Source organism: Nuphar pumila, chromosome 2 (assembly GCF_984573655.1).
Source record: "Nuphar pumila chromosome 2, dmNupPumi1.hap1.1, whole genome shotgun sequence".
Taxonomy (NCBI): Eukaryota; Viridiplantae; Streptophyta; class Magnoliopsida; order Nymphaeales; family Nymphaeaceae; genus Nuphar; species Nuphar pumila.
The window spans coordinates 67694643-67722612 of record NC_143250.1 but is presented as its reverse complement, the minus strand read 5'-3'; the positions used below and the strand labels follow the sequence as shown (position 1 = coordinate 67722612).

At 37.9% G+C, this 27970-nt stretch overlaps 1 protein-coding gene across 2 annotated transcripts; it reads right to left on the bottom strand.

Moving 5' to 3' along the window:
* Positions 1–640: 640 nt before the first annotated feature.
* On the bottom strand, positions 641–27970 carry LOC149845662 (F-box protein At3g58530-like). Of its 2 annotated transcripts, XM_089995899.1 has the most exons (12): positions 27781–27970; positions 26152–26211; positions 24335–24418; positions 24088–24209; positions 22693–22768; positions 10627–10697; positions 1700–1786; positions 1486–1558; positions 1341–1408; positions 1179–1247; positions 986–1091; positions 641–889 (listed from the first exon to the last, which is right to left on the bottom strand). In XM_089995899.1, exons 1-12 carry the CDS (start codon positions 27934–27936, stop codon positions 824–826), a joined length of 1038 nt encoding a protein of 345 aa, XP_089852025.1. In that variant the 5' UTR covers positions 27937–27970; the 3' UTR covers positions 641–823. The 2 variants fall into 2 exon arrangements, with proteins under 2 accessions (XP_089852025.1, XP_089852027.1); XM_089995901.1 differs by lacking the exon at positions 24335–24418.

Below are 27970 nucleotides of genomic sequence, written 5' to 3'. Positions count from 1 at the left end.
GTACATATAATGTCATGAAAACCTCTTATTCTGATTAAGCTTTTGTCGAGCTTTTACTTTACCTTTCTCTCTTTGCAATCATGATTTGGTACTCGTTTATCTCCATGACTTTTGCTGCTGCATCAAATGTTTCAAACCAGAAATAATATCCGGACAGAGAAGTCGCAGCAGAGCTGGAACCAAGATCAAGTGTTATCCCCAGCAGTTTAAAGTATGGCCCGGGGCTAGATGGACTTTCTGAATTTTGCATGCAGGGCATGAGCTTGATGTCAAAATGAATTCACAAGGTTAGGCAATTCCCTGATAATGGATTGATGGCTCATTAGGAGCAAATCTAAAAGGGTAGTCTAGTAATTTTAAAAATTGTCATGGTTTTTCAAATGAATATACTAGGACGGGTAACATGCGTTTCTGAAGAGCAAATGTTTGAGGTAAAGTTTCATGGAAGACCTTGGTCTAAGAAGGCAGTTAAAAATAGGGAAGCCAAGCACACAGTTCAATAGTTAAGGTGCATGAAAGGTTGAATTGCCAAAAGCAAAACCTAGCTCAAATTCATGCCAACTGAAGTAAATGCTAGATGGATGCATTTATCCAAAAGGAGAACATTTAATCCATTGTTGGAGAGAGAGAGAGAGACCAATTGACGCACCAAACTGATTGCATTGCTATGATCAGAAATGCCAGTACCAATATGCAGATCAAACACTTCATAAGCAAAAAAGTATGTCCTGAAGGAAATGTTACATGCATATAAAACTGTTGCAATTGGTGGCATACTACACTGGATCTCATTCCAACAAATGAATGCCATGGATACTCTACACTAACTGTGCACCTTAAAACAGCGAAGGTTTGGGAATAATTGTAAAAGCTCTTCCCTGCTACGTCTCTGAAAATGGAAGATTGCAGACTCGGTTACAGGGATGAAAACATCTGGCGACACAAAGACAAGATTATAGGCTAAAAATCAGTGAGCATAAACAACCTTTATGCCAATGCAACCGTTGACATCAAGGGTTGTAAGAGTGTGCGAGCAACACTTCGAGAGTGCTTCTAGGCTTTGATCCGACACGCCAACCACCCCGAATAAGCTGCATGCACAAATACTACATCAATTTGCGGTAACATAGGCAGCATCTCTGTGCTTTTAACTTGAAGGGAGCAGAACACCTCATTACCTAAGAAACTCAAGGGAGGTGCAACTCCGTGCAAGCGCTAGGACTCCAATGTCAGTAAGACGAACACACCTGTTACAGATGCATGCAATACAATCAGTTCTGAACTTTTTGCCCCAAGCAAGCAAACAATAACTCAGCATTGCCTTAGAGATGTATGGATACCATGTTAAATTCAGCGAAACCAGATCTTTACATTCAGCTATTGAGGAGAGACCTTCATCAGACAAGTTCTGACAATAAAGTTTAGCACATTTAAGCTACATTAAAATTTCATATACTACTTAACAGGTATATGCACTCAATGTACCTGTGCCCCACAAAGATCCAAAAATCTTAGTTGAGAAAGCAATGCAATCCTTTTGTATGTCTTGTCTGTCAAACTGCAATGATAAAAAATAGCGTTCAATGCATAAAAAAGTGGCCCAACTGCAGCTTTGCAGTAATATCATGCAACCAACTAATTACAAGGAAAAAATGGAGAGCAATTATTCTGATGTCCTGCAAACCGTTGGTTATATTACCTAGAGAGGGCATAGAGATTCAAGCTCTGTAAGCTTGCACAGCCAAATGATATTTGTTGCAACCCATGATCAGTGAGCTTGGTGCACCTGCAAAGAAGATAGGTATTCATTGCAGAATTCATGCCATGCATAATGAATCTCATTCAAGTTCGAAGAATATCAAACGAACATAATGAGATGAAATTTGCACATAAGAATACCTAAATGAGACAAGTAGTTGACAATAAATCTAGGAATTAAGCAAGCCAGTAAGTATCACACTAAAAATGGTTCAATGTGTCAACTCCAAATATTCAAAATCTCACATAAATATCATTATAGTTCATAAAAGATTACCTAAGCAGATAAGTGTACTGCAATTATCAGATGCTTTACAAGCAAAAACACAGAAAAAGTTCAGATGCTCAAAATTTTTTAAGAAAACAAATGCTGAATGCAAGCACAGCTGAGAACCAGGAGCATCAAATGGCAACAAGCATAGCTAAAGAGCTCAGTACCATAATAGTCATTTAGCTGATGGTTAGCAGTGTAATGAAAAGAGGCGGAAGCACCAATAGAGCAAAAGTTACTCTTTAAGAGTGACCACTAGATCCACGAACACAAACACCAAATGTGAACACCCAAAAACTCACAAATATAGAAAATGACTTAAAGTCATAAGTTGGATATTATTGAAGAAAGGAAGAGAAGGGTTAAAAACCCATGCTTACAAGAGGAGGGAACCTCCTCTATTTATAGAGGAGGGAAGCACTAAGAAGGGACCACAAGGGGGCTCCCTTGTAGTCGTTGGGAGCCCCAACGGTCAGAAATCTGACCGTTGGGGCCCCAACGACTACAAGAGTGGGGCCCCTTGTGGTCTTACAAAAAGACAAAAATTAAAAAGGAAAAAAGTAAAAATGAAAAAGAAAAAAGAGAAAAAGTAAAAAGCAAAAAATACATTGGTGGTTTTACAAGAATACCCCTATCGGGTATTTCACTAAAAAAGGAAACAGTATATATATACATATATGTATATATATACTTATATATATATATATACGGATGTATATATATATATAAGTATATGTATATATATATATACATATTTTAACACGCCCCCTCAAACTTTACGGGGAGAAGACCGAAAGTTTGCTAAGGAGAAACATGAATCGTGGAGTTGGGAGCGCCTTGGTGAAGAAGTCAGCTAGTTGATACTCTGAAGTAACATATGGTAATGAGATAGTCCCTCTGAGGTATTCGTCTCGAACATAATGGCAATCCATTTCGATATGCTTGGTCCGCTCATGAAAAGTGTGATTGCTGGCAATGTATATCGCACTTTTGTTATCACAGCAGAGCTTAGTGGGAGTGGAAATGGGAACACCCATGTCAGCAAGGAGACTTCTGAGCCATACGATTTCCATAGTTGCCATTGCCATGGCCCGATACTCAGCTTCAGTGGATGACAATGAAACCTTCTGTTGCTTCTTGCATCTCCACGAAATGAGGGATTCACCTAAAAAAATACAAAGACCCGTTATTGAAATACGATCATTGGGATTCCTCCCCAGTCAGCATCAGTAAAAGCAGTTAAGTCAAGAGATGAGGAAGAGGATAAGAAGAGTCCCTTGGATATAGTATTTTTGATATATCGCACAATCCTTATTACGGCTGCCATATGAACCGAAGTAGGTGCGTGCTGAAACTGGCTTGCTGCATGAACCGCATGAGCTATGCCTGGACGTGTGATGGATAGATAGGTGAGAGATCCGATTAATTGACGGTAGGGGGTTGGATACTCAAGAAGAACACCATCTTCCAGTCTCAGTTTTGCATTAATAACTTCGGGAGTCAACTTTCTTTTCATCAGATATTCCTGATTTGGTACAAATTTCTGCAACTAATTTCATTTGAGATAGGATGTATCCACGCGGGGAATAAGCCACTTCAATCTCTAAAAAATATCTCAAATAACCAAGGTCAGACATATCAAAAGTTTCTTTTAACATAGACTTTACATCATTTACTCCCTTTCTGTCATTCCCAGTAATGATCATATCATCAACATACAGAAGAAGCATAATAATGGATTCACCTGTCCTTTTAACAAAAAGAACAGTGTCAGTATAACAAGAAGAAAATCCTAAATTGATTAATACGTTACTAAACCTATCATACCAAGCTTTAGGAGCTTGCTTAAGTCCATATAAAGCCTTTTTAGTTTCAAAAATTTTCCATTTAAGTTCATACCTGGAGGTGGTTCCATATAAACTTCTTCATTTAAATTACCATTCAAAAAAACATTTTTGACATCAAGTTGAAAGATAGGTCATTTTTTAACTGAGGCTATAGCAATAAAGGCTCGAACACTAGTCATTCGAGCAACCGGGGCAAAGGTTTCATCATAATCTACCTCATACTCTTGGGCATATCCCTTGGCAACCAACCTAGCTTTATATCTTTCCAATGAACCATCACTCTTAGTTTTGACTTTAAAAACCCATCTACATCTAATGGGTTTCTTGCCATTAGGAGGATCAATGATTTCCCAAGTTTGTGCTTTTTTAAGAGCATTAAGTTCTAGTTCCATAGCTTCATTCTAATGATCATATTGCTTAGCATCATTGTAATGAGATGGTTCGTGAAAGGAGTGAAGAGCAAGAAGGCATGCTCGAAAGTTAGGAGAAAAGGAATCATACGAAACAAATCTATTTGGTATTTTGGAAATCCGATTTGATCTTCTTTGAGATGCTTCTTCGGTTGACTCTCCTTGGGAAAATTTTTCAAGGGCACAAGGAGGATTTCTTTAGACTTGAATTTGTCTTGAAACATTTTCTTCTAAGTTTTGATCATCACTTGGATGTTCAAGAAGATCTTCACTAAGGGATTCACTAGGATCAATATGATCATCTATGATGTTTTCTTGAGGCAACAAGTCAAATAGAAAAGAATAATCAATATTTTCATTTGGTTGGTGCGAAAAACCATTTTCCTCTTCAAGGAATGTTACATCTTTAGAAATATAAAGTTTGTTCTTAAGAATGTCAAAACATCGATAACCTTTTTGTTTTTCGCCATATCCCAAAAAGATACATTCAATAGCCCTAGGAGAAAGTTTATCATTTTTGTGAGTTAGAACGAAACATTTACATCAAAAAATTCTTAGCCTTTTATAATCGGGAGACATATTGTAAAGTTTTTCAAATGGAGAAAGATTTTTCAAAGAGGATGAAGGAGTTCTATTGATAAGATATGTAGAGGTTAGAACTGCTTCGGCCCAAAAGGCTTTTGGAATATTTCTTGAAATTAATAACGTTCTTGTAGTTTCTATTATGTGTCTATGCTTTCTTTTCGCAAGACCATTTTGTTGCGGAGTGTTGGGGCAAGAACGTTGGTGACAAATTCCATTTTCCTTTAAATAGCTTTGAAAATCATTGGACATATATTCGCCTCCCGAATCGGACCTAAGAATAGATAGATTTCCCAAAAATTGATTTTTGACCATTGCATAAAATTCTTTAAAGAAGGAGAAAACTTCGGATTTGACTTAGGAAGTAAATCCACGTAAATCGAGTGAAGTCATCAATAAAGACCACGTAATACGAAAAACCTCCTTTAGACAAAATAGGGGAAGGTCCCCATACATCGGAATGAATAAGTTCAAATGGCCGAGTGGTAAAGTAACTTCTTTGAGGAAATGGAGTAGCTTTAGATTTCCCAAAAATGCAATCTTTACAAGTCATGTAATTGTCTTTACAAGTATTGTTCAAAAACGGAAAAAGAGACATTTTTACAAAATTTGGATGGCCAAGTCTCTCATGCCATATTCCAATACTTTTGTCTTTTACAAGATTGCAAGATGACTTAGATGGAAGAGACAAAAAATCCATAAAGTAGATGTCACCCCTTCTATGGCCTTGCCCAATCAGCTTCCCTGACTGGAGATCCTGCACGGTGCATTCCTTAGGTGAGAAAGAGACTTGGCATCCATGATCGGTGATTTGAGAAACGGAAAAAAGGTTTAAATTAATTTTAGGAACAATTCTTACTTTAGGAACGAAAAAGTTTTTAAAATCAAGTGTTCCAATACTTTCAATTTTTAAAGATGTACCATCGGCCGTTGAAACACAAGAGGATATGGGTTCGGAAAAAACATTTGAAAGAGAGTTTTTATGAGATGTCATATGAAAAGAAGCACCGGAGTCTAGTATCCACATACCTGGAGGTGATGAAGAGTAGGCGATGGCGGCTCCGGATGTTGAAGGAGAAGTCTTGAGAAGATGTTGAAGAACTTCAGAGATGTGATTTAGAGTTTCTTTGATATCTCCTTCTTTGGTACTTTCTTCCTTCTTTGGAGAATTTTCTCCAACTGCGGCTACCTTTCCTTTGAGTTTTGGACAAACCGGTCTAATGTGTCCCGGTTCATTACAAAAATGGCATATTATTCCCTTTCTAGGCCCATTGTTATTCTTGTTAAAATGGGGAGGTTTATATGCTTTAACATTCGATCCGGGCCTAGTAACGGCCAAAACTTCATCACTCTTAATGCTCAAGCCAAGTCGAGTTTCTTCTTGACATATTTCGGCAAGGGCATCTTCAATAGGTAGGTCTTTGCTTCTATGGAGAAGAGATGCCCTTGTTCAAATTCCGGGCGAAGACCATGAAGAAATTGAAAAAAATGTTCCTTTTCAATTTGCTCTCTTCTTAATTCAATATCTTCCGGGGCCACCCACTTAGGCTCAAGAAGAGCAAGTTCATCCCAAAGAGGAGTTAAAGAGCTAAAATAGTCCCGGACACTCATATCCATTTGTTTAGTGGAACGGATTTTTTCTTGACAAAAAAATTGTCGAGCAAGATCCTTTTGGGTATACATACCCTTAAGGAAAAACCAAGCCTCATTGGCCCTTCTAAATTTGGCAATATTAGCACAATTTTTAAGGTCCACATTATTCATAAACCATGCCAAAATTTTGGCATGGTTACTTTCCCAATCCTCAATTTTGGATTGATGATCATTAATAGCTTTGATGCGCTCATCGCCATCTAAAGCTTTTTCAACTTCATTTTCGATTTTGGTGAGAACAAGAGAGGGTTCGGGAGTAGTTCCCATAACAAAACCCCAAAGTTTCTAACCTCTAAGATGATTTTCCATGGCGGAGGCCCACATGAGATAGTTGGACCCATTTAGCTTAAAAGAAAGCTCCACTTTAGAGTCACGTTCCATCGGCACCAACAAGTTCTTCCTTTCTTCAAAATTTGAGAGGCACACGTTCCAAAGAAAAGCCCAATCACCAACCGAGCTCTGATACCATGTAATGAAAAGAGGCGGAAGCACCAATAGAGCAAAAGTTACTCTTTAAGAGTGACCACTAGATCCACGAACACAAACACCAAATGTGAACACCCAAAAACTCACAAATATAGAAAATGACTTAAAGTCATAAGTTGGATATTATTGAAGAAAGGAAGAGAAGGGTTAAAAACCCATGCTTACAAGAGGAGGGAACCTCCTCTATTTATAGAGGAGGGAAGCACTAAGAAGGGACCACAAGGGGGCTCCCTTGTAGTCGTTGGGAGCCCCAACGGTCAGAAATATGACCGTTGGGGCCCCAACGACTACAAGAGTGGGGCCCCTTGTGGTCTTACAAAAAGACAAAAATTAAAAAGGAAAAAAGTAAAAATGAAAAAGAAAAAAGAGAAAAAGTAAAAAGCAAAAAATACATTGGTGGTTTTACAAGAATACCCCTATTGGGTATTTCACTAAAAAAGGAAACAGTATATATATACATATATGTATATATATATACGGATGTATATATATATAAGTATATGTATATATATATATATATATATATATATAATATTTTAACAAGAAGATAGTCCTTAGCTGACAAGTAAAACTATGATGCAAGGACCAAACTATCCATGAAACGACATAAATGACTAGTAAGAACATTAAGTACAACGATGAATTCTAACTTAAACTCATTATCCATTTGAAGACTCGAGAACCAACCAGGACACAGCAAAGAGAAACTGATCTTGATAATCAAAGTTTGCAACTAAAAATTTTCTAGATGGAAGGAGACACCCTTGACTGCCTATTAACAAGTGGCACACCAATTTCAATATATTCAACCCAGTCATGAGAAACCAAATTCCATCCTTGACAACATCTTATAAATGTATGACACAAGACCAGGATCTCATGGCAGCCAATGCAACCAACCTCATCAGTGATGTGTAAATGTGTTAAAAGAAGAATGAAAAAGATGTTAATTAGAATGTGGACGTGACACCATGTGTTCCTATACGATATCTGTGAGGCATTCCAGTATGTCATATACTGGTTTGGTAATGCATACAGTAATATTTATAAGTCTAAAAGTAACTCGACATCTCCTTGTCTATTATCCATTCCTTTGAATATATAGAGAGATTTATTAATGGATGTTAACTAAGTGATTATACATTTGGGATGCCCGGTCCATAGATAAGGGAAATTGTGATCCCTCTGAAACCTGGAGTAGATCCAGTGATCAGGCCCAAGTACTTTACACAGTACTAAGACCACACAAAACACAGAAAATTGATGTGCGTGTAACAATTCTGTGTGTTGTGTTTTACAGGGTGTTTTACAGGGAAAATCGATGCACGTGTAACGATTTTCCATGTTTGTGTTTTACACAGAAAATGGCTACATGCGTTAGCGATTTCTGTGTTTTGTGTGGCCCAAGTACTTTGTAAAGTACCCAGGCCGATCACCTAACCACGCCTCTCTTAAACCCGTGTATTTTCAAAAACAAGATATATGCATGTGTGTGTATTGCACACATATATGTATATTATATATATGGTATATATTACATGATGTATTTATATTTTTCTTCTAGATTGCATTTAGGATATGATATATTTTTGTTTTTTGTATTTTTTTTTTTGTATTTATTCTGCCTATTAAAGGCAGTTGGACTTTTGACCAAACTAGCTCCTAACGGTTAGCTATTCTAGTCGTTGGGATCCTCTAACAGCTAGTTTGGCCTCCTCTTGTATATATATGGGACTTAAGTCCATTGTGTCACTACTCATTTTCTTATTAATAAAATTATATTTTATCTTGTGTGTGCCTTAGCGCATTTGTGCTATTGCTCTTAGTGGCTTGTGATTGCCCTTGGTGGCTTTGCGCTCTTGTTGCTCTTCTGGATTATTTCATTACAACATGGGCATCTAAAATTTGGCGTTGCCATTATTATATCTTCTTTCTAATCTAGATATATTTAAAAAAAAAGGGACATATGGGAAAGTTAAATAGAGGACTAATGTTAGTGGATCCATCTAGTTTTGGGACCAACTTCCTTTTATATAATTTTTTATATAACCAGAATACATTACACATTGAGTATAAGATTATTAATCATTTTGTGAGATTTTTTTGGTTTGATCACTTAGTAATACCAAATAGTAGTTGATTCATGTTATTACAAAAAAAATTATTTGAAATGCTTATACGTATTTCACAATACTTATTCATGTATATTAATTGTTTTAAATTATGCGTACTACCACAATGTATAAAGTTAGTTTACTATTGTAAATATCATTCTTATCTCAAATTTTGCAAACATGTATTGTTTTTAATATTGGATGCACGAGTTTATGTGGATAAGATGGTAGTTAAAAAAAAAATAGTGACCACCTTTGCTTCATTTTTTACCTTTTCTGAGGGAGTTTCACCTCAATCTTTTCATGTTATTCTTTTCAGATAAAGTGATTTAGAGCTCTATAGATTATGTTCTCCATTTCCTAAAATGATTTTAGTCACCTCACTTGGTTCCCACTACAAATGAATTATGTTTCATTTCCTAAATAATTTGGCAGATCAATTCCCAGGGTTGCTAGACTAGGAAGTGGAAGCAGGAAACAATATGGGAGGCGAAAGCGAGAAGTGAGGCATTTTAAAATTTATAGGAAGCGACAAGAGAGGTATTAATTTGAAAGCGAAATAGGGATAAAAATGAAGCAATATGAAAAGTGAATAGGAATAGAACAAGAAGTAAATAAAAACTAAAATAAAATTAATTATTCTTATATTTCATGATTTTTCAGTAAAAATTTTAAAATTTTGTTAAAATCTAACAATGATGGTTACCAATTTAAAAAAAAAAGCACATGGGAAGTGAGTGGAAGCGCGAGAGGAAGCACATGAAGAACACGAAAAGAAATGTGAGAAAAGCATATAGGAAGCACATGGAGAACACGAAAAGAAAAGTAAGGAAGCATGGACAATACGTGTGAGAAACATAGAAGAAGCATGGACAATTCCCATGAAGTTTCAGAAGCAAGGAGTATCGTGCTTCCGAAGCGAGATTCTGGGAAGCACGCTTCCCACCTACCTAAGAAGCTTCTGGTAACTCTATCAACCTTCCCACTTTCTCCAATTTTTTGCAAAACCATCAGTTCTAGCTTTGCTTCACTGTTTCCCGCTTCCACTGCCTATTTTGACTACTATAAATATTTCATGAGAATTTCATGAGAATTCATGAGAATTTTTTTCCAAGGAATCTTACCTAGTAGATGTTATAAATATTATGGATAACAAGATTCCCTACCCAGCCCCATAAACAGATAGATGGTGATTGGTCAGAGCATGACTCTATCTGACAGTTCACTTCTAAGGTCTCAAATCTTTAATTTGCTGAAAACTCCTTTAGAGAAAAAGAAAGGAAAAAACTAGTCTATAGAGAAAACTTGGTGAAATCAAACTTCAAAGATTTCCATTAGAAAAACATATATGAAATAGCAAGTCTATAAAAAAAACAGTGCTTGCTTCAGGCTTTATTATAACATGGAAAATTCAAAAAGGAAGAAATATCACTATTAGCACATTACTGAAAATACTTCTTTCACTATTAGCACATTATTGAAAATACTTCTTAGTTCTTACATACCTTGTCAAATTTAAAACCTTCAGCTCTTTATAGTTGTCCGCAATTAGTTGCAAACTTTTGTCTGACACATTCTGCAGCAACACAAACAACTTAGCCATACAAGGCCAATAAAATATAACATATAGAACATAGAATTTAAAATTGAGCATCAAGAAAGATGATGGTTAAAAAGAAAGCCTAAGGGAAACACATACGATACAACTGTACAGGTTAACTGATTCTGCATTCAGGATTTGTGGACTGCAAACCAAGTGTATAAGAGATCGAGGTATAACACCATTTTCTTAGTTACTTTTTCTTGGTTAAAAAAAAAAGTTCTTAGTTGCATGCTAATACCCAAACCAGTGTTACAAATATCGTTCTCAAGATTTTCAGCAAGGAAAATCTCACTATTAACAAAGATCTTTCTAGGAAAATTTTGGTGAACTAAAAACTAAGAAAAGAAACTTTCGATCAAAATAAAGAAAATATAAAGTCTAATCTAAATTTAAGAAGCTGTATCAATAAAGTGACACATCAAGTTTAGTGCAAATTCATCATGAATTTCAAATTTGGAGAATTTATCATAGCAAAAATGCTACTGATATCTGTGACAGTCAAACCAATACTCCCAAGTCCATTCATTTTTATAACTTCAAGATACTTAAACCCAATTGATGAAGACACTCACTCAGGAAATTTGTTAAACAAGAACAAGCAGAGATGACCCGACATTCTCAAGCAAAGAGAAACAGGAAGAAATGATTCAGCACCAAATGAATTAGTCACATGTGACAATGCCATCTCAAGCTACACCTGTTGCCAATTATTTTGCTTCTACATGTGACAGTTGCAAAAATGGATGAAAATTCATGTCCATATAACAAGGATTCTAAGAGAAAACAGCAACAAAAAGAGGTTGATTGTTTTAATTGATGAGTCTAGAACTGGGGTTAATGCTAAGTTAGAATTATGGAGACAAACTTTGGAAGCAAGAGGTTTTATGTTGAGTAAGAGTAAGACAGAATATATGGAATGTCGGTTTAGTAAGCAACGAAGTAGTGATGAGAGTGTAGTGAAGCTTGGTGAGCAAGAAATAGCGGTGGATGACTGTTTCAAATATTTGGGATCTATCATTCAAAAGAATGGAGAAATTGATGGAGATGTAAATCATAGGATTAAGGTTGGGTGGATGAAATGGAAAAGTGCAACTGGAGTGTTGTGCGATCATAGAATGCCATTGCGGTTGAAGGAAAAGTTTTATAGGATGACAATTAGACCCGCTTTACTATATGGTACGGAATGTTGGGCTGCCAAGAGACATCATTTTCAAAAAATGAGTGTAACTGATATGCGTATGCTTCGATGGATGTGTGGAAAGACACTAAAAGATAAGATTCGGAATGAGGAAATATGTAAGAAGGTAGGCGTTGCATCCATTGAAAATAAGATGAGTGAGAATCGTTTATGATGGTTTGGGCATATTCGGCGAAGGCCTAATGATGCTCCGGTTAGAAGGATGGAGAAATGGGAAAATATATTAGCTAAAAGAGGTCGAGGTAGGCCTAAGAAGACTTGGATGGAGATGATAAGAAAGGATATGAATGCTTTGAACCTCACCGAGGACATGACATTGGATAAAAATGAGTGGAGGATAAGGATTCATGTGGAGGAAACAAAATGATTTTCTTTTTGGTTCATATCGCCGACCCCAATTGTTTGGGATGAAGGCGTTGTTGTTGTTGTTGTTGTTGTTGTTGTTGTATTGTTGTGGGGAAGACAAGGTAAGCCTCAAAGTATAGAAATTTTCATATAATAGGAAGCATACCTTGACGATACTGATGTAGGAATAGAAAGTCACATCATTTTCCAATAAACCGACAAGTTGTATGGTATTAAAGGGCAGATTGGCCAGATTATGTGGATCTTAATGAACTAATAGTACTCAAAGGGAGAAATATATATTTCATGTATTTCATCACATGTGACTGTCCCTGCACCCCAGCAGTAGTAAGCCATACACTAGAAAAGAACTTCGGTATTGATGCAGTGGGGGCACGATGTTTTCACGATAACGGGTGCTAACATTGTTGCTCTTCAACGCAGCGACCGAAAAACGAACAGCCGCGTAACAGATCTGACGCTGACGTGTGGATGCCGACGCTGAGGGCTATTAACGCAACGACAGGATTGGCGTCTCCAGTGGCTGGATTGACGTTGCAGACGCTCCTTATTGCATTGACAAATGAAGCAACAGAGGGCTCGGTTCATCATATTCGAGCAGCAGATTTAATTGAGAAACTGATGACGCTTACAATGGGCAGAAAGAAAACGACGACACTAATAGAAAAACAAGAAATCGTAGAACTAGCAAACAATAGCACTAAGTTGAAATAAGATAACAACAGTAGGCTGAAATAAACAATATTCACGTAAGACTGAATGCAGGAAATAAACGAAGGAATCAACGGGAAAGAAAGAAACAAAGGCTGCAATTGAACGAACAGAAAAAAAAGAAAAGAGAGGCCGTGTAGATTCGATCTTCAATAATCCCCTCACGCAACCCTAAGAAGCTTATTTAAAGGGCTTCAGCTGGATCCGAGTCTCAGGTCTGGTTCCAGACCAAAGACAACGCCTGTGTGTTGTTGGATCAGAGATGTTCCGACCTGTACTCTGTGTGCACGTCTGGAGTGTGTACGAAGAGGGACCCCTTCTCTGCGTCTCGGTACGGGAATCTGGATCAGATCCACCACTTGCATCCGATCACCAATCCCATGGTGCAAATCCAGTCAACTGCCTGGGTCGGCTGTATGGATCTGGGTCCATCTTGCTCTGCATCATTCTCTCCTGGTTGGAAAAAAGTTGGCTCTGACGACTTGTTGTCTCCACAGTAAGCATTAAGATCAGACACATTAGATGTAGGAGGAAGGTGTCAATTTTCTGGCAGCTCAAGGAGGTAAGATCGGTCAAATAGGCCCGCGAGTCGGGGAAACCCGGTATCCTTGGTGGGAAGAAGAACTATCTTATGACCCTTAAAGACAAATGTGTACGTGTTCCTACGACCATCATGGATGGTTTTACAGTCAAATTGCTAGGGACGTCGCAAAAAGATGTGACACGCACTCATAGGAGCCACATCACACCACACTTCATCGTGGTAATGCTCCCCCATGGAGAACTGAACTAGACAACGCAGGGTCATAGGTACCTCGTTCCCTTTCTTGAACCATGCCATCTTATAAGGTTGGGATAATTTTTTCGTTTTTAGGTTCAAAGTGAACACGACACTCTCGGATACCATATTTTCGCACGCCCTGGTATCAATGATAACATCACACGCGCGCCCCTCACAGTTGCACCGGGTTTTAAAAATATTATTCCGCAACCATTTTGCTGGTGCCGACTCTCAGGATGTGGTCAAAACATGACGGATGGTTAACAAATTTTTGATGCTGCCATCAAACTCTATGACTTTCATCTCGTCATCTCCCTCAATAGACAACTCACCCTCACTCTCACTATCGGACGCAGACTCAACAATGCCCTCTGCTAGATAGGTGTTCTTACTCATGGTGGGACACTTGGACGCAATATGACCTAACTCTTGACACCTAAAACAACGAACGGTGGACTCAGTGAGCTTACCTTTGGATCGGGTGTGGTACGCGGGTCCAGACTGATCAGGTTTGCTAGGGTCGACTCCAGGGGTGGACTTTGAGTCTTCTTTCCTAGGAGAGCTCGCTCCCCTAGTTGGGAAACTCGACTTAGGTTGACTAGACTGATCACTACGGGTGTCCTATGTTCTTGTCTCATTTTCAATTTCTCCTCCACATTCATGGTATAACTACTTGCCTAATCTAATGACTTGACTGTGATACAACTGAAGTCATCAGAAATAGCAGAACAAAGACCAGAAATATACCTCGTGACATGCGGGCGGGCGGTCTCATCGATCTGCACTCATAGGGAAAAACGATAGAACTCAGCAGTGTACTCCGCCACCGTACTGGTGCCTTGACGCAGGGTCAGGTACTCCTTGTAGGCTCTCTCGGCGTGATCCGACAGCACGAACTTAGACTGCATCAACCACTGCATCTCTTCCCACGACTGCACGCGCTCTAGTCCCTACCGCTCTCGCGACCTCTGCAGCTCAACCCACCACATCAGTGCTAGGCCTTTCAACCGAGTGGAGGCTAGGGAGACACGACGGTGCTCAGCTACATCGTGGTAGTCAAAGAAGAACTGCACGACATAAGACCAGTCGAAGAACTGCTCCGCATTGAACTGACCTGCGAACTCTGGAAGCTCCAGCTTTACCCCGTACGTGGAGGGGCGTTCTGGTGCTCTCTGTTGTCGGGCCTCCACCAGTCCTGCAGGATGCTCATTCTAGAAAGTGTCATCATCCCACACTGCTTCATCTTCGCGGTCTTGTTCGCCTGGCTGTGGGTGTTGGCATACTCCAACGATGGGTGGTCAACGCTCAGGTCGTGTCGGTCCTTGCTGAATCTGTATCGGTCTAGCTTGTCCGTGGAGGGGAGCCATCTGTGGTCGGTGTTGTGGCACAGGGATGAGTCCAAGGTAAGGTGGGTAGGTTTGCCGGGTCTCAGACCCTGGGTGGGTAGGAATGGGGTAATATGGGTCTGGATTAGGGGTTAGATTGGGGTAGGGGTGTTAAAATATGTGTACTCCTACACATATTTGTTGAAATATAATCCTTAATTGTACATATATATATATATATATATTTATATATATATATAAAGATACGTATACATATATATGTATATGTATACGTATCTCTATTTATATATATATATATAAATATATATATTTTATCTTCCTAAAATACCCTCAAGGGTATTCTTGTAATTTGTCATTTTACGCATATTCCAATTGGAATATGCATTGTAATTTTTCCTTTAAATTTCTGTTTTTTATTTTTTATTTTTCGTATTCGTACCACATTGGGGGCCTCTCAATAGAGACGTTGGGAGCCCCCAACGGTCACAAATGTGACCGTTGGGGGCTCTCCAACGTCTCCCTTGGGAGCCCCCATGGTGGTCCCTTTTGTGCTTATAAATAGGGGCTTGCCCCCTTTGTATTACTCACTCCTTGTAGGAGCTTATGCTCCATTGTATATGGTTTTTACCCTCTTCTTCCTTTTTCCTCAATAATATTCAACTTATGACTTTAAGTCATATTTACCCCTTTTATGGGTTTATGTATTAGCACATGATGTGCTTGTGTTGTTCCATTGAGTGGGTATATTCGCACTTCGTGTGCATGTGTATGAGTTCATTATTGAACCCAATGTATTCAAAGTCACTTTCTAACATGGTATCAGAGCTCGGTTGAGATCGAGTTGCTCTTTGGTGCATCGGGAAGCGTGGTATTCAAGAAATTTTTAAAGAAAAATGGTGAAGTATTCATTTCTCTCTCTTTTCTTTCTTAAAGTTATTTGGTATGCATTCTATTTCTTTAAGTATTGTATGAAGAATTTAATATGTTCTTTTTTTATGTGTACTCTTTGTCATTATGTCTTTTTATAAAAATTTGAGTTACTTGATACGCTATTGAATCTTTTTCGTATACATACTTTTTCGTATGTTTTTCTTTGAAAATTTTTAAATGATAACTTGTTTGGCGAAAAATTAGATGTATGATTGCTCAAAACTTGCTTTAATGAGTCGGTAAAAATTTATGACCATTGGAGCTTTGAATTTATATTTTAAACCTAACTTTGTTTATAAGAATACCTTTTATATGAATGGTAAGTCTTTAAAGAAAGGTATGTTAAGATTAAAATGTTTGTGAGGTGTAGTTTTTTTGAAAAATGTTTGACATATATGAAAAATTCCTTAATAAGTTTTGATTCACTTTCCTAATGTGTCCTTTTTATATGAGCGACATTTAATTAAAAAGTTTTTTTCCGGTTGAATTAAGTTTTAAAATGGTCTTATGGAATATGGTGATTTTCTTTGCATCTTTATACTCTTAAAAGATTTTTCAATTTGATTTAAAGAGCTTGTCTCATTATAAAATTTATGGTCTTCACTAATGTTTGTTGCGTACTTGTTGCATTAGAAGTTGGTAATAACTATTAAGTCATGTTTTTTTATAAAACTTAAGAGTTTTGAATTTTTTCTCGATAAATGTTTAATTTTATAGATTTATGCCATAGTACAATCTTACTTTATCATAAGGTTTTTTAATAAATCTATTATTCTTCTTTGTTGGGATTTCTCCCACTTCTATGGAGTTTCCCCCTTCTTTGGGAATTTTGTGTGTTTTTTGAGCTCTCTTTAAGGAGCCTTTCGGTCCTTATAATCTTCTTGTGAGTATATACTCTTTTATGAAGATTTCATGGTTGTTGTGAGAAGATTGGTTGTGAGCATCATTTTTTAAGTTACAATAGTGGATTTCATAAGATTTTCAAACTTCACCATCTTTATGAATGCCTATATTGGCCTAAGTTTGTTATTTGCTCATTCAAGATTATTGTCATTTAAAAATCTTGCATTGCATAAAAGTGTATCTATTATCATTTGGTGTGCATTTAATTGCACTTTATATCTATCATAGTTGAGGCTTGTTTTTGACTTTTTGATTATTCCAAATCAGTTCTTACGCATGATGTTGCTTAATATTTCATAAATTGTGTTAGTTGCATAATAAGTCTTTTTTGTATAAATGACTTCTTTTGAAGATTAAGCATAATTCGGATTTATGCAAAATTGTTGTTATAAAGCATATTATTGTGATTGATTATATTGGACCTTTGATTCAATTTTTAATCGGTCCTCTTTTCTTTGAAAAATGATTCCTAAAGTGTTTATTGCCTTTTTGTGGCATTTATATTTGTCCATCACATGTTATTTAATGCATCATTTGTTTGGCCTTATTATTGTTTTATTAGAGATGTTTGTTGAGGTGAGTTATAGGCACCTGGTGTTATATCATTCTAAATTGTTCACTTGCCATATTGTAGATGATTGTTGAGGTGAGTTATGGGCACCTTGGGACTCTAAAATGATTTGTTATATGATCTCTAATTATGAGTGTGTCACTCATTTTTTTCTCTTTTGGCCATTGATCTAATGGATGCTCTCATTTATATGTAAATGTGATGGATATATGGTGTTTAAAACCTTAAATGTTTTAAGGTATATTAAAATCAAGGTTTTGGGGATTATTGCCCAACCTTTTATTGTTTATGAATCATATGAGTGCATTTGCACATTTATGTTTTGTGCTTTTGTGCACAAGTGTTCTTGGTGTGTGTATATTCACACATTTATTCCAAAATGATATTGTTATGGGTATTCTTTTTGAAGAATATTGTTTCAAGGTTTTATTTATATGTTTGTCATTACAAGTTTTATTGCCTCAAAAGTCTTCTCCTTTTATGCCCCTTATCTAAGTGTCATCATATGTAGACAAGAATTTTATTACATCTTCGTGTGTTGGTAGCCCTTTGTTGGCTTTTGCTCTCTTGGTCTAGTAGCTAAACACACTTGTCTTGAGTGTTATTTTATGTAGACAAGGCACGTTGATTCACACCATGGTGTGTGATTTTAGTCCATGTTGGCGTTTGTGTCCTTGTTCTAGTCGCTGAGATGTATGCCCATGGTTGGTTTATTTCACTCATTTCAAGTGTCATCTTATGTAGACAAGAGATGTATTGTGAGCCCATGGTTGGCTTGTTGCTCTTGTTCTAGTAGCTGAACATACTTGGTTTTGAGTGTATTTTTACGTAGACAAGAGATGCTTTTGGTCCATGTTGGCGTGTATTTTCTTGTTCTTGTCGTAGATGCACTCATTTCAAGTATTATTATATGTAGACAAGATGTTCTTTTGCACACCTTTGTGTGTGTCTTTGGCCTTTAATGACATTATATTTATATTCTTGATCTAGTAGCTTATACACTTGATTTATGGGTTTTGGAGGACTAATGAGGTAGTTGTTTGTAATGGATGAACTATTGTTGAAATTTGCAAAATTTCATTCATGACTTGTGTTTTAAGATATTCAAGTGAATCATATTTTTGATATGCATATTTTAAAATCAAGTTGATTTTTTTGGCATTTAATCTATATATTAAGTGCTTAAGGTTTATTTGGCCACTTTTGTATGCAAAATGTGTTTTTTGTCAATTGAGTGAGATTTTCCTAAATGGGTAAGATTCTCTACTCAAATAACACTCTTCGTTTTGCCTCGTAAATGGATTTAAAACCTTGTGAACTCTTGTGTTTATTTTGTCTAAAGTATGCTTGGAGACTTCGTTTCTCTTGTTTGACACTTCATTACATGTTTGAAGCATGTTCATTAATGATTCCTTTAAGTATTAATTCATTTCATGATAATATATGCATATGCTCTTTATGGCCTTTTAGGATCTCATTCAATAAAGCATATGTAACTTATGTCTCTTCGTAGGCTTACTGTGGTGTCCCTTAGGAGACCATTGTGTTATTCCCCATTATGGGGTTGTGTTTGTCCAATGTTGGACCTTATGAATGCATTATGCATTTTTGCAATTCGTTTCCGCTCACTCTTTAACATGATATTTGATTTTTGAAACTTTGGTTTTCTAAATTTTCTTTTCATGCTAAAGTAATTATCCTATTATGCATACATTTTTGCACCTTGTTAGGAATGTTCCATTTGATTAAAGTGCAAAGATATTTTTTACTTGTTCTTTGTTGTTATTCCACAGGATCTTGGAGATAGGACAAAGAGAAGTACCCTGGATGGTTCGGGAAATGTGTTCACCATTTGAAGACTATTGGAGGAAGGCATTTTCAAGTTTCAATTGCATCCTTGCCGAAGCCTCTTGGAGTCTTGCCCTTTTTTCAATCTTTTCGTTTCCTCGCAAAGATTGAGGGGGGGTGTTAAAATATGTGTACTCCTACACATATTTGTTGAAATATAATCCTTAATTGTACATATATATATTTATGTATATATAAAGATACGTATACATATATATGTATATGTATACGTATCTCTATTTATATATATATATATATATATAAATATATATATTTTATCTTCCTAAAATACCCTCAAGGGTATTCTTGTAATTTGTCATTTTATGCATATTCCAATTGGAATATGCATTGTAATTTTTCCTTTAAATTTCTGTTTTTTATTTTTTATTTTTCGTATTCGTACCACATTGGGGGCCTCTCAATAGAGACGTTGGGAGCCCCCAACGGTCACAAATGTGACCGTTGGGGGCTCTCCAACGTCTCCCTTGGGAGCCCCCATGGTGGTCCCTTTTGTGCTTATAAATAGGGGCTTGCCCCCTTTGTATTACTCACTCCTTGTAGGAGCTTATGCTCCATTGTATATGGTTTTTACCCTCTTCTTCCTTTTTCCTCAATAATATTCAACTTATGACTTTAAGTCATATTTACCCCTTTTATGGGTTTATGTATTAGCACATGATGTGCTTGTGTTGTTCCATTGAGTGGGTATATTCGCACTTCGTGTGCATGTGTATGAGTTCATTATTGAACCCAATGTATTCAAAGTCACTTTCTAACAAGGGGCAGCGAATTGGGTTTGGTATTGGGTCTGGTGAGGGTACCGGGTTTGGGTAGTTTAGTATTGGGATGAATCACCCGATTGGATCTAGATCAGGTCTAGTCCTAAATGACGCGTCGGACCCAGATTTGGATAGGTCAGATCGGGGATCGAGTTGTGGGGATAAAAGGCCTGGTTTGAACTCGATCCACGATCTAGATGAGTATGGATCTGGTTCTGACCCAGCTCAAATCCAAACTGAAGCTCCGTCCGGGTCCGATATGGGTTTGGGTCGGTATGGAGTCCATTTTGAGGTTCAAAATTAATAGGTTGGGTCAAGTTCGGGGCGACCCGCGAACCAAACCCAACTGGGTACGTCGGGTTAGGGGCATCGACACTCGAACCAGCTCCCGGGGACCCAAAGGGTGGTCCCCGAAATCCGGGCCCGGGTCCTATATTCGCGAACTCGGGTCTGGACCCGGCCAGAGTGGTTTGCTGCCCTCTTGTTTCCACGCACAAATTCATAAAAAAAATTTGCCTTCCCAGATCGAGCCGACACACCTAGGTCAGCAGCCAGGCCCAACATGACGCTAGGACCCTGCTGGCACGACCCACTCAGTGGTGCAGTTCCAGTGGCTCACAGCCACGAGTCTGGACCCTCGACAGGACCCAGCATGAAGTTGGGGCCCTGCAGAGCAAGTCCGACCTGCTGTGCAACCACAGGGGCCTGCTGTAGTGAAAGAGGTACACCCGAGGGAAGGGGTGTACCTGTAGTGGATCCTTGAGTCGGCCGGAGCGGAGGAGGCAGATCGGAATAGAGAGGGGGATCCGAAGTTGGGTTGTTGGATTGGACTGGTTGAAAGTGCATCGGCTGACGACCCAAATCTGCCTCCTGTGTGCTGACGTCGCACGCCTCTCTCCCGGTGTTTCAAGGGCGACCAATCGACCTTCAATCTCGTCCAGCCGTTTTGATATGCCAACTATTTCTTTGTTCATTCTCGACATGTTTTCCTCCATTCTGGTCATCATTTCCATCATACGCAGCATTGGACTCTCGATGTCGGCATCCTCCTGCTCGTTTCCATTCGTCGGATCACTCCTCGCCTCTTGAACCATATTGCTAACGACGGAGGAGATGTTGGCGCTCTGATACCACTTTGATGCAGTGGGGGCATGATGTTCTCGCGATAACGGGTGTTAACGTTGCTGCTCTTCGATGTAGCGACCGAAAAACGAACAACCGCGTAACAGATCTGACGCTGACGTGTGGATGCCGACGCTGAGGGACATTAACGCGACGACAGGAACGGCGTCTCTAGTGGCTGGATTGACATTGCAGATGCTCCTCAATTACAATCGTGTGAACTCAATATTGCATTGACAAATGAAGCAACAAAGGGCTGGATTCATCAGATTTGAGCAACAGATTTAATTGAGAAACTGATGACGCTTACAATGGACAGAAAGAAAACGATGACACTAATAGAAAAACAAGAAATCATAGAACTGGCAAACAATAGCACTAAGTTGAAATAAGATAACAGTAGGCTGAAATAAACAATATTCACGTAAGACTGAATGCAGGAAATAAACGAAGGAACCAATGGGAAAGAAAGAAACAAAGGCTACAATTGAACGAACAGAAAAAGAAAAGAAAAGAGAGGTTGCACAGATTCGATCTTCAATAATCCCCTCACGCAACCCTAGGAAGCTTATTTAAAGGGCTTCAGCTGGATCCGAGTCTCAGGTCCGGTTTCGGACCCAAGACAACGCTTGTGTGCTGTTGGATCAGAGATGTCTCGGCCTGTACTCTGTGTGCACGTCTGGAGTGTGTACGAAGAGGGACCCCTTCTCTGCGTCTCGGTACGGGAATCTGGATCGGATCCACCACTTGGATCCGATCACCAATCCCATGGTGCAGATCCAGTCCACCGCCTGGGTCGACTGTATGGATCTGGGTCCATCCTGCTCTGCATCAGGTATGATTTGCTTGAAGATACTGAAATTCGTTAGCCACTGCTTTGGCCCAATGCACATCTTTGTGACTTCTTTAACAGGAACATGGTCAGATTCTTCTTCTTGCACTCTAAATTCCTTTTAAGCGTCATCCAAAAGGTTTTAAAATTTTAAATAAATAAGGAACGATGTATAAAGAAAGGCTAAATGTCTCAATAAGTAGTCCCTGAGACCATTTGGATAAACACAAGCATTGACAACTAGCTGACCGAAGCATTCATAAGTACCCACCAAAGAAACAATTTGATCTTTTGATGCACTGCCACTTCTCAAAGTCAATTATACGCATCTAGAAAAAGTTAAGACAACTTCTTGAGATCCTAGAATCCCATGCCATCCATGTGGATGGAATCTGGATCTCCCCACAAACACATCCAATTTCAATGTGCTTAGTTATTCCAATCAGACAAAGTTGAAATCAGCTTGCAAATAAATTTACTTGAAACAATGGAAGGAACCAAGAATTATCATTTATCAAACTTAAAACTGCAACAAGAGTGATTGATAGTATAAGCTATTTAAGCAGGGATATCACAAGCACCTTACAGCCACTAAGGTTCAAGTCAACTATCTCCTTGCACTTGTTCGTAACATGCTTAATGCCCAAATCTGTGACCCTACATTAAAAAGAAGCTCTGATCACTGGGGAGAAAAAGGCCATAAGAAACCTGAGCTGGGGAAAAAATTGTACGATCTGTAGCGTAACTAAACTGTAGATAAACAAAAGAAATCTTAACTGCATATTTAACTAAGGCAAGTCCATGCAACATCCATTGCCTAGGTGAGCCTAAGGTATGCAACAACCCCCTAGCTCAGGCATTAGGGCTGTTACTGGGATCCCCAAGCAGCGCAACTCTAACAGAACAGGAGGTAGACTTGTGTTAAGATAAATGTAATATTGTGGTATAGTTACCAAGGTATACTTAGGTATACTTATCGGTGCTTCCTTTGTAATTGTTATTCTTTGTATCCTTTTTGTTTTCTAGGTATACCTTTGATATACATATTAGGTATTTAGTATTTAGATTAACTATACTTAAATGTATACTTGTAGGGTTAGAATAGGTATTTTTTAATTTGTATTTGTATTTATATTTTTAATCATTATTTAATGACTAATATTTTTGTAAATTTCATTTTTGGTCAAACTGTTTTGACCAAGCTAGCCGTTAGGACTATGCCTAACGGCTACTTGGAGAAGGTCCAACTAGCCGTTGGACCTCCCTCCAACTAGCTGTTAGGCTAGTCCTCTCATTATATCTCTCTCACTCCCTTATATAAAGGGTGTGTATGTGTGTGTTTATTTTAATTGTTTAAGTGAGAGAGGATGGATGTATATTGAGTGTGTGTGCATGAGTGCTCTAGTAAGGTTTTTCTTGTATATTTTTTGTGTTGATTTTGCATCAATAAAAAGTTTACTTTTTATATATTGTTTCTTCTCTTGTATTTGCATGGCTTATTGTATCTAGCCAAATGCATCTTCATAATGCATTTCAATTTTATCTATGTTATTATGTTTAGTTTATTGTGTCTAGGGTTCCGTGCCATTTTGTGACAACTTGGACCTGCCCAATTTCACCTAACAAGGTAATCAGGACAAGCCAGCAGAAGCATATCAACAGGAACTGACTAAGAACCAAGAATTCACACATTAATTAGATCAGGGATTTTTTCCACTAAGGGAGGCTTGGTCTATACTCAGTCAGAGACACTATCAAATCCATCTAATCAAGACCTGATTGAACGTGGACCTCAGCTTAGTAAGGGATCTTAAGGTCAGAACCATAGCAAGACCTGGAACCACCTGGATTGAGCATGAATCCAACATGTTGAAACCCTTATTAGGCATGTCTTACGACTTCGATAAAATTACATGAATTACATAAAAGACAACTGCATAAACAATGTGACATTTTAAGACATTAATAAAAGATACCTCACATTCCAATAGATATAGAAGGCTCTAAGCTTTGGGCAAACACCAGTTACAACTTCAACTCCATGATCAGAAATCTTTTGGCAACCGTTTAGGTTAAGATACTGCAAGTCTTCAAACAACTGTATGCATGATCAAACAGTTAGAAGAAAAACATAATTATCTGCATACTTGCATATAACCATGATAGACACTAGAATAAACAGAGAAAGTTTTTCCAAAGGGTTATCAAATGAAATCAGCGAACCTTGCCTTTAAGAAGAGAGAGATGTTTGTCTTCAATATCTTGTGCAAATTCAAGGTTTATCTGCTTGATGTGCTTGTACCTTGGCTGCGTAGATGACAAGTCATTTCATGAAATGACAGTGGATACACTAAGTTCCCTTTGTTTTTCTTAATCTTAACCAAAAAAATAGAAAAGTCTAGTAGAAAAGCAAAGACCATCCACTATTGCTGAAATCTAGATATTTTCAGGCTATTATATGTTATTTAACTTATTTACCAAAAAGGAATGAAAACTAATAAACAGTTCCAGGATACTCAATTAGCAACAAGGTAAAAAGTTCTAAACTCCCTGTCCACTTGTTCAATTCAAATTTTCAAACACAAAGATTCCAAAGTGATATGAGTAATGTCAATTATAATAGTTCCCTGTTACCTTTAGAAACCTTGATTTCAAGAAAAGTGAGAATGAGAAAATACATAGATAATTGCTGCCCAAAAACAATACTAAAGCACGGAAAATGTATCTTCCAGGAAACTATTTTGAAACATGAATTGAAGCATTGAGGAAATATTTTGGAACTGGAGAAAAAGTTTTGGGGGAATGTGTATCCCATTACTACGAAACCTGTGCTCACGCAAGGGAATCATTCTTCCATTACAGTGAAAAATGAATTTTACCATGTAAGAGGAAACATCTGGATATATGTGGTATTAATTTTTGTTAACAACCTACACATACAAAATACTTTCACGTTATTTGTATTAGATTATATTTTGAAAGAATGTAATATTTTAGACTAAGTATGGTACTTGTGTCATTTTCGTTGTATTCTTTTAGTTTTGTCAAAATGACAAATTCTAGTTCTAAAAGAGTAAAACCCTAAAAGGCCCAATCTTTTGAACACTCATCCAAGAGCAACAAGGTTTATGACTTTGTGCATGTTATTTTACATGAGCCTGATTTTATATGTTTTGATGTTTTAAATAGAAAGGTGTTTATCTTTCTATGAACCTGCATATAGATGTACGTTTGATAGATCCTGTGAAGCAGAAGCAGCTCAGCTGAATGCCGTAGTGATGTTCTTCTTCCATTATGACAGAGACCAGGATCCAGCCTAGTGGATAAGCATCATCTCTTACCCCCCACCCTTCAACAAGTTTGCCTCAATGACTTGCTTGCCATCGTTTTCTAATTACAGGCTACAGCATTTTGCTTAATCAAAACCATTTTCTTCAAGGAAATTGCCATGTAATAATTTGTTCTTTGATTAGTCCATTGTCTTGTTTCTCTCTTTTTGCCACTATTAGATGCTTATGGATAATTGCTACTTTGTCTTATGAAACTTTTTTACATGGCTGTTCATAATTTCATGTTGACAATTTTTGTGCTAATTAGAAGATTTATTCTTTACATTCTTCAGTCTTGACTCTTGACTGATTCTTTTGTTTTTCAGATAGTGAGTTCATTTATTCCACAACAGGTATGTTCTTTATCCTAAAATTTTGCATTCATTTGACTGTTATCTAAAATGCTTTTTATTCCATATAGGTAGCTCAATATGCTTTGGTTTGCATTAGATATGAATTATGAAGAACTTAAGCGACTGTATAGTTGTAAAGCTATATAAAGTTATAAACAATCAATGTATTCATATATTTTGTCAGGAAATCATTTGTCAGTTCTTACTAACCATTATGATTTGAGAACAATAGGATCAACAAGAAGCTTGAAGATTTCCTCTACAAGGAAATCCAAAATCTTTAAGGGTGTGCCGATGTGTGTGTGTGTGTGTGTGTGTGTGTGTGTGTGTAAAAGAGAAAAGTATGAGTTCTACTAACCAATGAGAGGGCAGCTAAAAGTCGCTCACCAGCACGATTAGTTTCATGCAAATCGAGCACCTGGATTAAGAACAGTTAATTTAACTAAAACAGCTGCTAATTTGAGACTTAAAAATTTTAGAAGAACAAGTTATACCTAGCAATCAAATAAAAGGGTAACATGCCTGAAATCTTAACAAACTAGTCATTTAACAAATTTGAATAATTAAGGTAAGCATATCGGCACCAAAGTTTTCCATTCAATCTTAATAAACATATGTCCCCATATATCAAATATAGGTTGCAACTTACGTACTAAATCAATTAATGTTCACATGAGTAGTGCATATACATGTAGCTCATGTAACGAGTAAATTCAATGATAGCAGAAGCATTCATCACTACAGGCACGTGAGAACACACACATGCACAAGCAATGCCCGTACTCACACACGAACGAATTCACAGATATGAGAGCGCACACACACAGGAATGCATGCACACACAAATACTGGCGTACATTACTAGTCTTAAATAAGTGAGAAAGGGATACTTACATCAGCCTGCCTATTAACTTTATTATCTCTTGTCATAACTCTCCCTCCTCTCATTTGTTCCACAGAGTCTGTTGCATTGTAACTTCCATCTTTCTCTAATTTGAGTCTCAAGGTTTGGAAAAGGAACTAGAGAGGAATAGGAGGAAGAGTTGACAAATAAGAGAAGGAAGACAGGAACACGGTGAAAGTTCATGGCAAGCCTCTGAAAATGTCTCTATCCGCAACAAATCCATAACAACTATTTGGGGTTCCAGGGTTGAACAGGCTATTCATTCACTGTCGAATTTTAAGTGCTAATTCTACAGAAAACTTTATAATTCACTTATTTTACATTGTGAAACAAGTTTTCAATATCAAAACAATTATAGTTACGCAGAAACAACATAAAAACAAGTCCTCAAACACAAGGCCATGTTCCAAGGTGTGGGTGCGAAGAAATTTATCGGACAATTAGGACCAAACAATAGTTCATATGCCAGACATCTCCATGATCAAACCTATGGGCGTAAACACCAAATGCAATCTGTGTCAACGGTTCCATTCTTAAGTGCGGAATTCCCCCACGCCCAACCAAATACCCTAATCAAGAATAGTCAATACCCTTGACAATTGATCAGCATTGGCGGCAACAAGACAGCAAAACAAAAACAACAATTCGCAACTGATAATCGCCTTAAAAAAACCCTCGAATCTCGGCCGATACGAATTCGAGGGCATCCGATACGAATTGAACAAAGTCCGGATCCCAAAAAAACAAGGGAACGTACGAATCCGATGCACACATACAATTCGTTCGAAAGAATAAAGAATGCGTTCCATCGAATTCGGCCATTATTTCACGCACTGAACGCATCCTCTTGCCGATTTCAAAAAAACAAAAATCGAAACCATTGGTCCAAAAGATTTCCGCCGAAAACGCGAACCTCGTAAAATCCATCGTTTCTCAAAATCGCTCTAACTAAAACCAATAGAATCCATTCTCCTAATCGATGGCGATGAGGGCCAATGAAGATGTTACGAGCAAGCAAGCAATCCGAGTCGTCCAATTCCTCTTTTCCAAAACAAGAAGGGAAGTGGGCGGGCGAAGGGTTACCTCCCAGAGCGGAGCGTGAGAGAGGAGCGAGCGACGGCACCAAGGGCTGACGAGCAAGAGACGGTAGACGGTCGGTTGGGTGAGCCTGCCGCTGCCGCTCACTATGACGAAGACGCCAGGGACGATCTCTTGGTTCCACCGCTCTCGCGACGCCATCGTCGCTCGATCCACCGACTCTGCCTGCTGCTTT

Bases quoted from the DNA above. Each gene is read 5' to 3' on its own strand.
- LOC149845662 (XM_089995899.1), bottom strand. From the start codon at position 27,936: ATGGCGTCGCGAGAGCGGTGGAACCAAGAGATCGTCCCTGGCGTCTTC. The intron at 1,409-1,485 runs GTACATTGAGTG...CTTTATTGTCAG, and splicing joins TGGATCTTTGTGGGGCACAG to AACTTGTCTGATGAAGGTCT. The intron at 1,248-1,340 runs GTATCCATACAT...CATCTGTAACAG, and splicing joins GTTTCGCTGAATTTAACATG to GTGTGTTCGTCTTACTGACA.